The sequence below is a fragment of the Clarias gariepinus genome, chromosome 2 (assembly GCF_024256425.1).
Source record: "Clarias gariepinus isolate MV-2021 ecotype Netherlands chromosome 2, CGAR_prim_01v2, whole genome shotgun sequence".
NCBI classification, from domain to species: Eukaryota; Metazoa; Chordata; class Actinopteri; order Siluriformes; family Clariidae; genus Clarias; species Clarias gariepinus.
In genome coordinates, this window is record NC_071101.1 from 22,102,725 (window position 1) to 22,121,271 (window position 18,547).

Sequence of the window (18,547 nt, forward strand, 5' to 3'; positions counted from 1 at the left end):
CTATTTTGTTGCGGTTAATGCGCAGCTCTGAAGAGAAAAAAAAAGTTGGAAACACTCCATATGTTTGTTTGTTTTTATCTAAGACGGTAAATGCAGTTTTATTGTCGCCACCAGCGTCTCTCTCTCTCTGTGTGTGTGTAGTGAGAGCGTGTCTTGTTCTCTCACTCCCTCTGCAGTATGAGCATGTCGCTCGCTCTGTCATTCTGTCGCAACAGAAACAGGAAGTTTACAAAAACCCGAGCAAGAACCCGGAAGTGCAGCGGCTTCGGTCATCTCAGCGGGAAAGTGAAAGCAAACCAGGCAGGAGCAGGATGACGCACAAGCAAGGCTAAGGAAGTGTTAGCTTCACTTCAACTGCTGAGAAACATAAACCGACACAGAGAGAAAAAACTAAACAAAAGACAAAGCATTGCGAGCTGTAGCTTTTTCCCACGACGAGCTCACAGGATCAGAGGTACAGTGATTTACACACAGCAAGCTGCACATGACAGTGTTTGTGTGTGTGTTTGTGTGTGTGTGCTTGTGTGTGTGTGCTTGGGCCTGGACATTTTTGTTGCAGGAATTTAAAAGAACAAGGTTATGTCTCGTTCTGTGTGTGTGTGTGTGTGTGTGTGTGAGAGAGAGAGAGAGAGAGAGAGAGAGAGAATAAAAGAGGGATTGAGGGAATAGTTCATGGGAATAAGCATGGTGAAGCAGCATGTCTCTTTTCTGTATCTGTTGCCCTGCAGAGGGACAGAAAGGAAGGACTGAGTGGCGTCAGAGTGTCGAGACTTGATGCTGGACACTTGGAGGAAGGCCTATTGTGTGTGTGCGTGTGTGTGCGTGTGAGACCAAATATCCCTCTGCAGATCAACTGCAAACATGACCAGGATAAAATAGTTCCTTAACGTGCAAGAGAGTTTTACCGAATGTTCTGATCATGACATGGAAGAATTATTATTATTATTAATTTATTATTTTTTTTTTTTACCCTGTAAAATAAATCTGTATCTGGGCATTATCCTGGTCAGAACTTATAATACGAACATGTGTGGGTATGGCTGGTGTCAAACAGACCTTGGATCTTCAACATGTCTCAGATTTCTCCTGACAGCCAACGAGCAAACTTGCAGCTTCTTGTCGGCTTGGTTTTTAGAGCACATGCATTATCAGATCAGTATCACATATCAGTTGTCACACAGAGCTTCAGTGTTTATACAGGTTCATGCTTGCACATCACATACTGCAAGATGTAAGTTGTATGAAAACACAGGTGTGTGTGTGTGTGTGTGTGTTAAGGATTTGGTAAGTTGTCATGAGGGGCAGGGTTAACATTCAGTTTTTAACTACTTTATTGATATGAAATTAAACAAAATTTACCCTCTTTCTTAATTAGATTTGTCATGAGATTAGAGGAAACCAAAATGGAAAAGCCCTGTTTTTTTGTAGTTACTTTGAACTTTGTACTTCTTTTACAGCCATGGCTCAATCACAAGGCCTTTTCCTGCATGTGGGAGCACCTTCAAAAGCGATAACCAAGTGGGGGTCCAATTTTGGGTCCATGGCTAGCAAACTACCCAGACCTTAATCCCAATACGAACTTGTGGTCAATCCTCAAGAGGCAGGTAGACAAAAAAAAAACCACAAATTTTGATAAATCCAAGCAGTGATTATGCAAGCAAGGGCTCCCATCAGTCAGAATGGGATGTGCCCTAGACGTTGATTGACAGCATGCCAGAGCAAATTGCAGAGGTCTCAAAAATTCTATTGTCAATAAAAGCAATAGACATTTATGAAATGCTTGTAATTATACTTAAGTATACCATAATAACATTTGACAAAAAAAAAAAAAAAACTAAAAACACTGAAGCAGCAGACTTTGTGAAAATTTATAATGGTGTCATTGTCAAAACCTCTGGCCACAGCTATGATTATCAGTAATGTGCAAAGGGAGTTGTTTTTCTGCTAGCAAAAGTATTTCTGGTTGTGTCACTGTAGGACATTTTAGATTAGTTTAAGAGCTGACAGTAAAAGAAAACTTTTTGGGGTAGTCCTTAAGAGTTTATTAAATTTCTGAATGTTGCTTGTTGTGTTCATTGTCATTACTCAAACGCTTCTACTGATTGTTTCTACAAGCTCCAAACAGAAAATTAGAAAAATTGATTGCAAGTAGACTAATGGAAAGTTTCCCATCCTGAGACAAATGAATTTCATAATCATGTTGTCAGTCCCTTGACCAATACTGAAAGTGCAGAAGGATCACACTGACAAATTTTAAATAATGTATAGTGGAGAAAACAGCTGATTGCCTGTAGTAATTTCCTGTAAAAACATTTTTAGGCAGACTATAAATGCACCAGTCAGCCATAATATTATAACCCAAAACATTATGCCCAATATTGTGTAGGTTCCTCTTGTGCCCTGGATCAGACCAATTTGTCCGATGTGTCATATGTACTCAATCAGATTGAGATCTAGGGAATTTGTACGCTGGGTCAGGCTTGGCTTGGCTTGGCTTGGCTTGGCTTGTAGATTTGGCCTCTTTGCCGGCACACCTGGCTGTGGTGCACTGTGTGTTCTGATACCTTTCTATTGTGGTCAGCATTGTCTTATTGCTGCATTGTTTTTTCTGTACGATCGGACCAGACAGGCTGGCTTTTGGCTTTCGTGGGTATGGGTGAGCCTTGGGTGCCCATGTGATAATGTTACTGTATGTAATGTTATGCTATGGCTGATCAGTGTATATATGTAACCTTACTTGTTTTAATCAGTTATTTCTATTTAAATTTTAAGACTGTATCTTTTTCTATCTTGTTTCGTTCAACTTGCTGCTGTCCATTTTCATCAAATCCATCTCCTGTAATTGGTTCTTGAAGGTAATTGTGTGGCTTGTGTTTTAACACGTTTTAACCTGGTTTTAAAGACAACAACTGTTTTGATTTGTAGTCGCAAAATGCTTTCTCCAACTGTAAATAATGGAAACACGCTCAAACATCAGTCTCAGTCACATACCCACACAGATTTCTGAAGACAGCGGCAGTGACCAAAAAATCATCATGTCTATTCTAATGCCAACAAATTACCCAAAAATGTCAAACTGTAAAAAAATAAATAAATAAAAAAGATATGGCAAAAGAATAATAATAGAAATTGTTAAACTATTATTAAAATTGGTATAGTAATAGAGTATTAATATGAAAAAGTTTATGGTGTTGCATTTTACCAGTTACATATTACAGTGCATTATTTAACATTGCTTTCTCACTTCTTAAACTCTAAAAGATACTTCAGATGCACATCACTGACTTTTTAACTGCTCATCTTGCATGCTACTTTAATTATATTCATTAATAATTCATAACGGTTTCTAAATCATAGCAATCTCAGCTTTCAAAATAATATAAGCTGGGGCTTTAAGTGATTTAAACTCTCAGTGTTACCTCCAAAGACTAATGGCCTGTCCCAGGTGCCTCCTTTTAATGCCTACTTTAATTTGGTTTGTAGGGCATCTCATTCCTCATGTAGGTTTTCAAAAGGGCCCCCATGCACCCTTCTTTTGTCATAGAATGTTTACAGTATTGACATTATTGTGTAATTTGTGAGCATTATGATATATTTGTTATATTGTTCATCACAAGCAGTTGTCATCAAGAGTCTGTGTGGGTTTGTGATGGATGCTGATGGTTGAATGTGTTTTTATTATTCACAGCCCCTGAAAGCATATTATTATAAATCAAAACAGTTAGTGCATTCAAAAGCAGATAAACCAGCACCACAACCAACAGCAACCAAATGGGGCAGAATCTAAAAAAAGGTATTTATACCAAAGCTCTGTTAAATTTCCAAGGTTGGTCAGAACATGCTGCATTTCATTGGTTTAAGTTATTGTTCAACAGAATGTGTTGTGTGGAAAAGTCTCTGATATCTGCGCTTATAACGTTTGGAAGGTTTTCCATTGGAGAGTCTTCAGGACAGATGACTTTCACTTTCCAATTTCTTAGTGACAAGCTGCATTTTATGGTCTTATTAACTTAACTGATTCATTTACTCATGCATCCATCCATTTTTCCATCTATCTCTCTTATCTATCTCTGTTCCTTGTGGGTGCACATTGTGCTCCTCCTAAGTCAGTTGTGAGATATAATCTTGTAATGTGTCTAAACCTCCTCAAGTGGCATTTTTCCAACTCCGTGAACAGTGGGTCTCAAGAAAAGAAAAAATAGATGCGGTTTGTAGCTGCTGAAACGTAAAAATGGGAAAACTAACTAGTCTTGTGCAGCTTCTGTAATATTAAATGTAAACTATAAATGGTTAAAGAGCATGATGTGTCATTCATTAATAAACTCAGCAGTGTAATTGTTGGCAAATGACCGTGGTGTATTGCACAACACATTTTTGGGTCACACTTTTCGTCCTGGAAAATAATCCTTTCTACGGTGCTAATGACTGTTTTTTTGTCAGACCTCATCATACTACTCTGTTAGACCCTTTACGTACTTCTGATTCCCGACTACATGACTTTGTGTATAGTTTTTATCATGCTAAAAATATTACGCAGCAGTAAGACGATCATTCTGAAACACAGCAATATTTACTGTGCTACTGGCAACTTTTAAGGTGGAATATTTTTTTTGCGTATTGCTCGGTGCGTGAGTTGACACTGTAAATCAACCAACACCTTAAATTTTGGAAACTAGACCATTTCATTTGTTTTTTTATTGATTCTTTTACATGACATACAGTTTAATGATGATAATTGGATCTGCAAGTGCTTACAAAACTTTTTACAAATTATGCGAATATTCTTTTTTCTCAAAAATGGAGAATAAATCACCAGGGCCCCCCCGATATGATCTCGATACCTACTGTAGGTGCCAGTTTAATTAGTATTGCAATTTTATAAATTCCTAATTTCCTTTTTTTTTTGGAAAATCTAAAAAGGTAGGAGCAAATAATTTGTTCCCACCACACAGGATGCTGTTGAATAGTTTAATTCCACCTGCAGTACAGAGGAATGTCAGGAGTAGCTCAGTGGTTAAGGCTTTGGACTACGGTTCGGAAGGTCCCAGGTTCAAATTCCACGACCACCAAGTTGTCCCTGTTGGGCCCTTGAGCAAGGCCATTAACCCTCAACTGCTCAGATCTATAATAAGATAAAGGCGCTCTGGATAAGGACGTCTGCCAAATGCCTAAATGTAAAATAACAACATTTTACAATCTCAAATGGAAACATACAGTGCTGTGCAGAAGTCTCCGGCACATGCAAATAAATGCTGTAAATCAAGAATGATTGAAAACTGCAAACAGTAACAAATGAAACAAAGTTTGATGTGAAAAAGGCTTTGAGGACCCTTTAGTGTCGGGTACAATTTGTGCAGTTTTATAAGAAAATGTTTAACTAAGTTTTACTGAGCATCCTGCAGAACCACCCATAGTTCACTGAGAACGTTGACTTGGACATTTTACCTGCTTCTTTTTTGCAGGCAAAACTTTTTTTTTTTTTTTTAAATAAATATTTTTCTTTAACTTTAAATTTAATGGTGAAATATTAATGTTTGAAAATCAGTTAATAAAGTCATAAAATTAAAAATAAATATCCACAGGAAATTCTGTACTAAACAATACAGGGTACGTAAGATTTTTTTTTTAGAGTACTGGATATGAATGTAATTTAGTAGAGAAAAAAAAGCGTTTTGGATCCAGCATGGCAATAAATGAATTGCTACACAACAGAATCATAATGTGTTACTGAATCAGTCCACCTCCATCTTTACTATAATCTCAGTGACATGGGCTTAGAATTTTACTTAAATGTCTCCAGCATATAAGACTTTCACATGGACTTTTACGTAATGGACTTTTCAACTCTCTTGCTTAAATAAACTACAAACATAATTTACATATACATAGTTTCTTCAACAGTCAGAACCAGTACCTTTTACTCCCTCAATCTGCATTACAATTTCTTAGTCTCTCCACTGCCCAGACCTTATTTTGACTTGATTTGCATTGAGGCTTAAGAACTTTAGTCTTAGCTTGCACTTTATAGCTGCTGACTTGCAAATAACTACCTTGACTACTGCAGATTGGACGTTCTCAGAACCTCAGGTTTTGTTTACCGTTTTCGTCTTTCTGTTAGTAAAGCAGGAGGGAACAGTCAGAGTGATTTAGTGCAGTGAGCTAGTGCTCAGCTGTGGAAAGCTGAGTAAAGTACATTTGTTCTGTGTGTGTTTACCGTGTTCCCTGAGCTGTGGCTATTTTTAAATTGCTCTTTTCTCCTTCTAGACTTCCCTGGGACTCTCTCACTTCCTAGACTGCTACCCATCCTTTCCCTGTTTTCCAATATGAACCCTCCTGGAGCATGCTGGGATAGATGCAGCGATGAAGATGACCTGCCTCAGATGGACGGCACGTGTGATGCGTGTGAACCAGATGAACCACAGCCCGCTGCGCAAATGTGTGTGATTTGCCGCTTCGCCTTCTGCGTTGTCCACGCCGAAAAACACACACGCAGCACGAGACATCCCATTCAGCCCTACAACCCCTCAGAGCCTAGACTAAATGTCAACGGCCACATCAACGCTCAACCCGAGGCAAATGAAGACCAGCTGGAGGAGGCCGAGGGTGCTGGAGGTGGAGGTGAAAGGATGGAGGAGCAGGACGTGGAGCAGAGTGGGTGTGAATCAGGAAAGAGAGACACTGTGACAGTAGAAAGACTGAGATGTAAGGAACACGGACAGGAGGGTTCATTGTACTGCAAACAGGATGAAAAGATTGTGTGTGTCCTGTGTGCTGTGCAGGGAGAGCACCGAGGACACGAGATCATAACACTCCGGGAAGCCTACATGTGGCAGAAGGTCAGTGCAACTCGATGGCCTTAATTGCTGTGATATTGTATAAAAATAAAAGTAGCATTTTTAGTTTAATAAAATATAAATGTTAACCTTGAATGTTAATTGGTTTTACAAAAGAAAGATTTAATCATTTTATTTCCTCTTCTTTATTATAACTTAATTATGTTCATCCACAGAAAAGACTGACCAATAGAAGCTTGGTTGAAAAATTTAACATTCACGTATATGATACCTAAATAATATATATCTTCAAAAATTAAATAAGACATCAATAACATTAATTTAATTAGCCTATGGTAAGGGGCAAGCAAAAAAAATTAGAAAAAAATTATTCTGCAGATTACATTAAGCAGATAATACTAAAATAATAATGTTCTAAACATTTAAATGTAAATCTTTTGTTATTTATTTACACATTTCTGATTTTCTACCAAACAACTGTATATGTTAATATGTTAATGTTAATACCGTATAAGATAATATGTTCTCACTTTCTCTCTCTGTTTTATTGAGTTTCTTCACAAGTGTTCACTAAGCATTAACCAATGTCAATCCACTTACACAATACAAAACAAACAGAAAAGAAAATCTTGATTGAATTTGTTTGATCACATTACGGTACACCAAATTTCCCTCTCAAGATTATAATGTTTTAATTAAGTAACCAATTAGAATGTGTAAATTCATAATCCACAATGATAATGATGATGATGATGCAAAAAAAAAGTTTGAAACCATATTAAGTGGATGTTAAAGTGTCATAATATAGCTTGCAAAACATATTGTAAATATGGCTCATAAAGCACACGCATCATCCTACATATGATTTAATGAAGGTTGCTCAAAACACATCTTCGGCAGCCCTTAAACACACAAAGCCATTTTCAAATCTTCATACACTGCAGTTCAGACCATTACCCCTCTAATGGTCAGTACAGTATCTTTGACTGATGCATGATAGATCTTTCACTGACAGTTCATGAAATACTTAGATTTCTTTTCTTAAATTTAACATACATAAAATGTTAAGCAAAATCTGAACATGTTTCAGCAATAGCAAAGATAATCACCAAAATATACACCTTTAGCTTTTATGGTGTGCCAATGAGTACATATCAAGATCAAAATACAGTCACTTTCAAAAGTATTGGAACAGCACGGTCAATTCTGATGTTTTTAATACCGTATATGAGACATTTGGGCTGGAGACCACAACACAAATTCAAGACAATAGATTAGAATTCCACCTCTTATTTTCTGATATTTATTTCTGAATATGTTAAACTACTTAGAACCTCACACATTTTAATGAGCAAAAGTCTTGGAATGGATAGCAGGAAAATAAATCACACTTAATATTTGGTTGTGTATACCATGCTTGCAATAACTGCAGCAAGTTGGCGACCCACTTTCATCTGTTTGCTGAGTGTTTGTGCTCATTGCTTTGATGCACAGTGAAGTTCCCCCAAATTAGATTGGATGCATTTCTCTGTGAAATGGAAGACAGAATGTTTTTGAAGATGTCTAAATTCATTCTGCTGAGGCAATCTCGAGGTATATCAGTAAAGTAAGTTTGTTCCAGGAGTAGTCATGCAAGCTGAAGCCATGACACCACCTCCTCTGTGCTTGGTCAGTAAACTCCTATGATTTGGATCATGATCCGATTTTTTCTTCTCACTTTGGCCTTTTCATCATATTGCTGTAGATTAACTTCTGATTCATACTGCTGAAGAGTGGTTTGCATCTTGTACTACGCCCACTATATTTTTTCTCTCCAAGTCTTCTTCAAACAGTAGATTGTGCTTTACACCTGCCCTGTGGAGGTTGTTGGTGATGACATTGGCTTTTGTTTTTGTGGTTTTCTCTCACAGTGTTTGTCCTCGGATTGACTTTTAGTCTTTACTTAGCATCAAAATTGTTTACTATTCTTCCATAGACACAGGGTTCTGGTCTTCATCTTTTCTACCAAAGTATACAGTTTTCACAGGAGTAACTCCGGCGTCAGACCAGAAGTACAAATTGGCGCTATTAACTTTTTAAACATGGCATAACTGGGCAACAAGAAGCACCCGTCAACCAAATGTGCCAATAATTTGGTCACTTAAAATGGTGGGTTCTAAATGTAGATATCGGGAAGTAAAATCTGAAATCCTGATCTATATTCAATTCTAATGCGGTTATAAATCGAAATGGCTTCACTAACAGAGAGGATTCGTGTCATCCCTATAACTAAAGATAAAAAAAGATTTCATTACTTTGTCAATCTAACATACTAATGTAAGCTGTGATATTTAACGTTCATCACAGTTTCTGTGTGCAAATGTAAATGCACAGCCATAATCTGAACCAAGAGATCAACCTTAATACGATATATTATTAATATTACAGCAACATAGAGGCACAGTCAATGGGTGGGAACACGCCAGGATGCACCTGAGTGGGACTGATAAGGTAGGCGCCAGACAGCCATCCCGCCGTTTAACACCGTACCCCTTCACACAGTCACTCGACTTCTTATCAGGATGGTGGTGTACAGTAATGGGCAGCGTGTCTCGTTATGAGGACTGAAATAAATTTCGGACGAAATATGGTGTTCCTGTCTGTGAATGTTTGTAGGAAAACATCCAACGTGAAATCGCTCCCCCCCCAACATCTCATGTAATGCAATTTATTGCACATTCGTCAAGGTATGTAGCGTTTATTTTTATCTTTTTTTTAGAATACTTTTTCATAGCAAGCGTTATTACAGAATTTTCTGGGCCTCTTTCAAGTGAATCACCCTGTATTAGGGCTATTATCCAGTTCAGTGACAACCTCCTACTAACACACCTGCTTAACCAAATGTCTGGTTCCTCGAAATGGTTATCACCCGTAGGGAATGAACCGATTTGCAATCCGCACCCCAGTCCTCCTTGCCCGTTCATGTGCTGTTCATAAAGAGTGTCCCCATACTTTTGACCATGTAGCGTAACAATCTATAGTAAGTGAAAATGTGCTGTGAACTGATGCGGCATATCAGACAGGTTTACAAATTTAGAATATGCTGATGCGAGAGATTAAAGACTGGCATTAAGGACACTGTAACAAGGTAGCAAATCAATAACAACCTTAATTAACTGTTACACACAGAAACAGTGGAATTCTACAACTGGTAGCAATAAGGCTGTTGAGACCAGTATCGATGCAGCACTTTTCTACTCTTTATTTCCCTTGTTAAGCAAGACATGGCATTAAACATTTAATTAGACATAGTGTTAGAAAATAGCAACACAAAAAGCACACACACTGATCAGAAATAAAATGAAGCTAAACCCAGTTTGATGTCTGTGCTTGCTGTCTGAGATGTAGAAGGTAAGATATGAAGAATCATCTTATTGATTCAAAAAGGGCTTCAACAAATAGGATGCTACATAAAGGCTAGAAGTTAATTGCTCTGTGCCTCATTTACACTTGAAGCCCTGAGTCATTTAGGCAGCCCAATTGAATGCGGATGCTGTGTGATGAGCAGAAAAGAATGTCTCTTAAATGTCTTTTCTCTTATATTTTTTTCTCTATTAGGGTAAAGAGGGCGTTGACCTGCTAGCGTGCACTCAAGAAATGTCTGAGAAGATCAAGAACAAGTGGACTAGTCCAGATGTAAGTGTGCCAGACTGACTGCCGAGTATGATATTTATATGGCGTGATGAGGTAATGGTTAATTTAAAGATTACATTTGCGCTCTGAGGAAAGAGAAGAGTTTTTTTCCCCCTAAAATATGAACATACTCCAGAGTACATTTTTTTATTTTTTCATTACCAAGTCTTGTCTATGGTTATGATTCCAAACAATAATACAATACATGGACTTTATTCTATATTTGGCCTAGTTTTTTCTCAAGTGGATATAAATCGTACAGTGAGCAGTTATAATGAAGGTAAACATTTAAAAATAAATATATAAATAAAAAATAAATAAACAGCTGGCTTATTCCTATGTCAGGACAGAACTGGGCGGAAGATAATATAAGCATTCTGCCCCTGCATCATACAGCACTGTACAAAAAAGAACCAAAAACTCGCTTAATTGGCTTCACTACTAGAATGTAAATCAGGTTTAAAGAGTGTGGAAGCTGTCTCCAATGGAAAATACCGCTGTAGATAATTGCTATTTTCCATATCTTTTTATTTCATCTATTTGTTGTTATGTGTGTGCCTATTGAAACTATATACACTACCCTGCTGGCAGGTCTCTCTTCAAAAACGAGTTTTTGTTTGTTTCTTTCTTTTTTTTCTTTTTGAGACTTTATCTGTTTATGTAAAAATTAAATGTAATAATTAAATAATTTCCGTAAACATTTTGCTTTGAATATTGTATATCAGATGTATTTGCCCAGGTTTGCATTATGGCTCTTCACAATGTGGCCTAGACAATTAGCATCAATACAGAATTAAGATTATGGTATTGATCAAAAGGTGCTGATTAAATTTCTATATCAGCAGCTTAGACAGTGGGTTAAACTACAAGATAAATCCCATGTTCATAATACACCAAGTGTTTTGTGAGAACAATTTAGTATTTTTTAGCATAGTGGAAGGAAATTATAGTGTCGACCCTTTTGAAAGTCAAAATTTTTACCATTTTTTTAACAAGTTAACACAGGTCCCAGAGGTCCCCTAAAGTGTGCCTGTTAATGTTCCAGTTGAAATAGCCTTTATATAATGCCATTTCTTCATACTTTAAATGCCCTTTATTTCACTCCAAATTTTTAATCTAATTTCACTTCTTTAGCCCCAGCCAATATAAAAAAGCATAAAAAGCAGGGAATGTTATTTGTTTATCATGTTTTTTTTTGTTTGTACACACCCATTTGAGACCCATCTGAATGCTTAAAAATTACTAAAACATGAATTACATAAGTCCTTTTTAACAATGAATTTTAAGTTTTCCAATATGGGCAAGACTTTCCCTAACATAAGCTGCATCTATTTGCCTTATTAACATAAATAAAAAATAGGAGCTGCTGAGGGGAATGACTTGTTATAATTGTCATAATGATGGGAACAGAAACGTCTTTACAGATTTTACACAGTATGAACTGTGAGGGGCGTTCAAGTAAAACCAGAGCCTGCGATATAATTTCTTGTGAATAAAGGCATAAAAATGATTGACATTTGCAAAGAAATGTCAAGCACGGTACAGTGATAAGACTCTTGGTTGCAGTAAAACATTCGAATGGTGCAGATGTTTTAAAGAAGGTCGTACGTCCGTAAATGGCAAACCTGACCAAGGTGGTTGTAACACCTAGTGAAGTCGTTCCTGTAAACATGCAACAAGTAGAATGTCTGATCAGTGGATATTTGATGCCAACAGGTAACAGATACACATCTGTTTGACCTGTACACACAAACTTTTACATACACCACTTGCACATTTCTGGGTCTTGGCTAGGAGTTATTGCCACACGCTCCAAGCCATTTCCACACGTTTGGGCCGTCAAAGGAGTTCTTGGGAGGTCGGTGTTTCAGACGTGAAGCAGGCAGTCCAATCATGGCTACCTCGATGGTATCCAATCACTGAGATAAGTGAATTAGAGAAATAAAAGATGTTTTTACTCTCGTACATGTGTTCTGTGATTCTGCACAATCAAAAGTTCTGGTTTGATTCGAAAGCACCTTGTGAAAATGAATAAAATATAGGATATGTCTTTGCTTAATTAATTATAATCAAAGGCAAATTACTGTGAGAAATAAAACCTGTCAAAATGTGCTACTGTTTAAACATACTCAACTTTAGAGTAGTAACGAACTTCACACCACTACTGTATGTCTTTGATTAGCTTTAGAGACATCCTCCAGTAACTTCTCAAAAATATGCCTGGAAATTATCCATTCCTCCTGCTTCAGTCTGCAAGCATCTCACATTTCATCACCACCTGGATTTTGACAGCATATATATTTTAAGCAAATTATGCTTACAATATAAGATTTTTTTCTCTCTATACCGACTGGAAATGGAATCACAGGTGTGATTAGTGTGCCTTTTGTATGCCATGCTCTTTAGACTCAAGAACTTCAGCACCAGTGAGTATTATAAAAGAGTTGTATAAGAGATTAATCTGAACATCTTGTGAAAAGGAACTAGCATTACCTGGTGCTGTCTCCCAGAATGCTGTTGAATAATATGCTGAAATATTCATCTTTGGCTTTCAGACATCAGACAACCCTTTTTCCTCCTCCGCCTCCCCTGTTTCTTTCTGTTTGTCCTTCTGTATTTCTCGTCATCATCTTTTCTTGCTTCTTCTCTTTTAGCCTTATTTGTGTGTGCAGGTACACACACACACACACACACACACACACACACACATAGCGACACACACATAGCGATTGCCTCTTTATTTATATAATCTTCTCTTTTTCTGCTCAGCTTAGCACAGTTCTTATAAGGGTAAGAGGCTCTGGGTGCGTTAGAAGCTTACAAGCGCTTAAAGTCACTCTATATTTTAGAAAATGCTAAGAATTATATAATTTCAAAGAAATGTAAGTACACTTATAGTTAAAGCTCAAAAATAGTAGTTTTGGTGAAAAAAAAAATCACAGGAATTTATACAAATCTGGTGGGAGTATTGACCATTAGGCTGCACTGTAAAGTGTAAACCTATCAGAGTTTAATTTGGAAATGAGAATTATGACACTACAGAAGTAAGAGGTATGGAGATGTAAGGTATTCCAATTTGGATATTGGACAGGTTTTATAGGCAGTTGTAACTCAGTACTGGAGGTTAAGCGTTAAGGCTTTGGAGTACTGATATGAAGGTTGAAGGTTTAAGCCTCTGCCACTGTTGGGCCCTTGAGCAAGGCTCTTAACCTCCTGTGCTCCTGGAACACCATAGCATAACTAATATTGTGATCTGACCAGATCTTCCTAACAAGCTGGGATACGCAAAGAGGAGAATTTACAGTAACTGTGCTGTATTTGACTAATGAAGGCACCTTCTTTTCCTTCTGCTTCTTTTAAAATGCAATAAGCTCTATGTTTGGACTTTCACTCATTCTGACAAAATACTTTCCTTAGGCAAGCAAAGTTATCTACACTGTTTTTTTTTTTTGGGGCGGGGGTGCAGTACATCCTTCTGTGTTGAACTTGTGCGGTTTTGACAGTCAATGACCGCATTTCAAAAATGTGACATGTCCAAAAATAAAAATGGCAGTCAAAGATCATGCTTCTGTCTGTCACATGATCAGTGAAGTGGAACTGTCTGGTCAAAATTGCAACTGCAGTGAACGACTTGATTGTGTTTGATGGACTGGAGAAAATAAAAGGTGTTTACAGGCTGTTGACTGCAATTGTCGTCACTCCATCAGCTGTAGATTACTATAATAAACCACAGTCCTCCTGTACCAAAGTGAAACTGGTAGTGGAAGAGGATGATGCTATAAACTGAACTGAACTTTAAACTATTTTTTTATTTATAATCTTCAACAATCTGCATAAATTAAAAAACGTATGCGTATGTGCAACAAAACACCACTTTTTTTTCTTTATTCTAGTATGCTGTCAGTGATTATTATTTTAAAATAATAACTACAGTGAAACCTGTAAGACGAGCAAAGATTTGTAATAAATTTTAACTTGGAAAACGGACAAGTCTTGGTTTACGAGTACCTAGTTTCATGTATCACGCATGCGCTTCTTGTTTTGATGCCGAGCGTCACGTGATCACAACGGTTTTTCTCTCTCTTGCGCTGCGAAATTGTGGGTAATCGTCTCCCCTGCTGGGTCTTAGTGCACACGTCTCCTACTGGTATAATCAATATCTGTGCACGCTAGGGCTGCAACAACTAATCGATAAAATCGATAATTATCAATAATGAAATTCGTTGCCGTTATCGATTAGTTGGGCTGCTCACGTCACTGAGGCGCGCGACCACAAGATGCACAAATACACACTGATACACAGCCGCTCGCGCAATGGATGTTACAGGAGCGTCTGCAGGAAAAAGCGCGCGCCCCGAGTCCTCCAACGTTTGATAGCAGTTCACATTAAACGCCTCTAAGAAGACGGTAACCTGCACGCTATGCAAGACCGAGCTTTCACAGCATGTCATGCACGAACATTTAAACAGAAAACGTGTTGGTGTTACGGATGGCGAAACGTCAGCAGGGTCGGTAAAAACAGTATCTCTATCGTGTAAAAGTTGTATAGTTTAAGTGCTTTTGTTTAAACTGTTTGCTAACCTCGGGCCAGTCGCGCTAGATCTGTTCACGTGCTACTCACTAGCATCACATTGCGCAATCACCTCATGAGCAATAGTGATTAGTTAATTACTATTATGGTGATTATGGTGCTATTTTAGATTATCTTAATTTACACGGTGCGAATAACAGTAGAATATTACATTTAGTGATTGTTGTGCTTTTTAGCGAATGCAAATAACAGTATATTTGTGACTATTAGCTTTTTGCATTTCTACAGTTTTTTTATAGTCCACTACAAAGTTAACTTGTAATTTACTGTGGTTTTACTTATGCATACATTATTTTATTATACAAAATTACATTATTTTAGCTGTTTATATCTTATTAACTGAATATATCAGTGTATTTTTTGAACTATATATATATACACACACACACACAGTGTATTTATACTGTATATATTATATACTACATTTCATTTAAGATTTAAAATGTCAAAATTAAAGATTATTAAACTCTATATGTGGCTTTTGCATTTTTAAAAGTTTCTTTTTATACATAAATAAGACCCTGATTTATGTTTTTTAAATAGTTGTAAGCAAAATATCAAATTAAAGAAGTGGTTGGGTTTTATCCGATTAATCGATTAATCGAAAACATAATCGCCCAACTAATCGATTATCAAAATAATCGTTAGTTGCAGCCCTAGTGCACGCGTGTACTATTTACTATAACACTGTGACCACACACACACCTCCTACTTTCGCCTTCACAGACACACACACACCCTTTCTTTCTGCTCTACACAGAAACACTGCTCTGTTGTGATTCTTTTCGAAGGTAAAGTGCAGGTTAATTTGTTTTATTTTTACTTTACTGCAGTGATTTCGTTAGTCTGTCGCTCAGTCGAGTGTCATTAGAGAGATTTCTTGTTTATTTTCCCAAAAAAACAAGTGTTTCCATTGTGTGCGCATGTGTGTAAGAGTGAAGGAAGGGTAACTGTGTAAGACAAGAAGGTGGAGAGGGGAGCTTACTTCAGATTCACACACACACACATACACACACACACACACACACACACTCTAACAACGCCTGCGCATGTAAATATATTTAAACTTTTTTTTTAAGGTAAAGTGCAGGTTAATTTGTTTTATTTTTACTTTGTTTTTTCGTTAATTCTCAATTTCAATTCTGCATCTCAGTGACATGACCAAACAATTGTGACATTATTTTGCCATTTGTGCTTTTTGACACTCTTGTGGTTTAAAGAAGTCATGCACCAAATATTCTCCATCAATCTTTGTCAAAAAAATTGTTTTTCTCAAAATTGCCAGATGAACCATTACATTTTCCAGTTGTCATATAAGATAACACAAAGATCCCACCCTGTCCCCCAGTTAAGCAATGTTTAAAGTATTTACTCTATATGCTGCTTTAAGGTCAGAACTCATTCCTGGCCTTAAAAATCTATATAGTAATAAATAAAGTAAATAATCAAATCCTTTGCATGTAAACTTTGTGAATCAAAGTTTCTTAAGGTAAAAAAAAATCACAAACTATATTAAATCACAGCATCTCCAATCTTTATGCCAAAACTTTTAAATAAATATACAGCATAGTGATGTACGAGATCATTCCTGGGGCATGTTAGCTCATTAGTGTGCCTGTTTAATTACGGGTATTGCCTCAGGGGTCATGTTTTTCGACCTGTGCGTCTGCCAGCATATATCTCGGTCTTCCTATGGGACGATGGAGAGCTATTTGAAGGAAGTTTAGACTTATTAGATTATATACGCATGCTGATCCATGGAGGGTTCTGGCTTTTACTCTGTTCTTCTCCAGCAGGGATATTCTGCTTATTTTAAAATGTTTAAAAATAAAACACCAGACCAACAGATGTTCAGCATATGTAATCAGTATGTATCATGCTTTTTCGTTCTTGTCTCATGTGTGTATAATGTCCTTAGTGAAGGACATGGATATACGGTAGTAATGGAATAAGGGCATGTGTGCATGTGCTTTACAAATTTGCCAAACTGTTTTATTGCAACATTATAAAATCTTTGAAGATATAAAAATTTTGACAGGGAAGGCATGAACTGAAGAATCATGGTCCATCTCTCTCTCTCTCTCTCTCTCTCTCTCTCTCTCTCTCTCTCTCTCTTCCTCTCTCTCTTGCTTAACTGTCTTGAATAGTTCAGGGCTTAAAGTCATTAAAGTGCTTCTTTTGCATTTACACTCATTGGTGAAAAGGGCTCTCTCTCTCTCTCTCTCTCTCTCTCTCTCTCTTTCTCTCTCTCTCCCTCTCTGTTTTGAGTTGCCATGTAATTTCGACAGTCTGATTATAGTCACAGAGAAATGCCAATAGCAGGGAGAGAGAAAGTGAAGGAAATCTTCCTGGAAAAAGCACTCACTTGGACAGGGGCCATCACTCTGGCTGAGGTGACGGCCATTTCAAAGCCATTTGCAGTTAATGTGCCTCTAATGTGTTTCTCTCATTGACAGCTCTTTGTAGTCAGTATTTCTTTCCTTGAATAGATTCTGCACTTACCGGAGGTCTATAGCCATTTTTGCTCCCCTGATTCCCCTTTTCCATGGATACTGTGCCGATATACAGTAGGTTTAGGTATCCAGTAGCCTTTTTAAGAACCAGCATGTTTGTATTGGTGTCTCTACACTCAACCACTACATAATCAGCTGTGGAAGCTTCAACATTTAAAATTTTTATTAGAACCTTGGATTGTTTTACTCCAGGATGTCAATAATGTATTTGATAAATCAGAATCTTCCAGCATGTGCACATTGACAACAGTTGTGCTCAAGATTAAACATGCCCTTACATTGTGTATCCTTTTTATATTAAATCCGCTAGAGTTCAAGGTTTGCTGGAATTAGCGGTGTATTGAAGGTGCCAGTCAAGGCTAGGCTTAAAAAAATAAATGACAAATGCCATAGACAGAAAGGCAAAGGAACTACTGGATGCTCAGTGAGTTCGCTCATTCTCATTTTAAAGAACCATCTTTGTCTATGCATTTAATTAACTTGTGCGCCCCCTCCTTCTGAAGAACTGATTTGATTCGTTATTCATGGATTATTTTTGGTTTTCCTGATCATCAATATTATCCAAGTAATGAAACCTCAGCTTGCCCAGACCCCTGTTTATCATCACTCTTTGCACATTTGCTAAGCAGTACTATTATATCTAATATTATGCTTATGATAACCTTTTACCTCTAAGTAAGAGTAACACAGTGAAAAATTAAATAGAATAAATCTATATCAGCGGCACTGTGGCGTAGTGGTTAGCAGTGTGGCCTTGCACTCCATGGTTGAGGGTTGATTCCCACTTTTTACATATGTCTGTGCACCCTGCGCCCTGTCCAGGGTGTGCCCCTCCTTGTGCCCTAAGTCGCATGGGATAGGCTTCAGGCTCCCATCACCTTGTACACAGAATGAGAGGTATAGACAATAAATAAAAGAGTTAATGAAAATCTATAGCATTTTCAGCCAGTTGGAGTTAGGAATGTGGCCTCTTGATG

The 18,547-nt window shown here is 37.3% G+C and overlaps 1 protein-coding gene across 2 annotated transcripts in view; it reads left to right on the top strand.

Moving 5' to 3' along the window:
- Positions 1 to 274: 274 nt before the first annotated feature.
- Positions 275 to 18,547, top strand: part of trim44 (tripartite motif containing 44) — a 60,527-nt gene continuing 42,254 nt past the window's right edge. Inside the window, exons 1-3 of one of the 2 annotated variants that reach the window (XM_053486818.1) lie at positions 275 to 454; positions 6,265 to 6,836; positions 10,392 to 10,469. In XM_053486818.1, the coding sequence (XP_053342793.1) occupies positions 6,324 to 6,836; positions 10,392 to 10,469 (591 nt within the window). In that variant the 5' untranslated portion in view covers positions 275 to 454; positions 6,265 to 6,323. Of the gene's footprint in view, positions 455 to 1,466; positions 1,605 to 6,264; positions 6,837 to 10,391; positions 10,470 to 18,547 lie in introns of those variants that run through there. The other variant, XM_053486826.1, reaches the window with a different exon arrangement.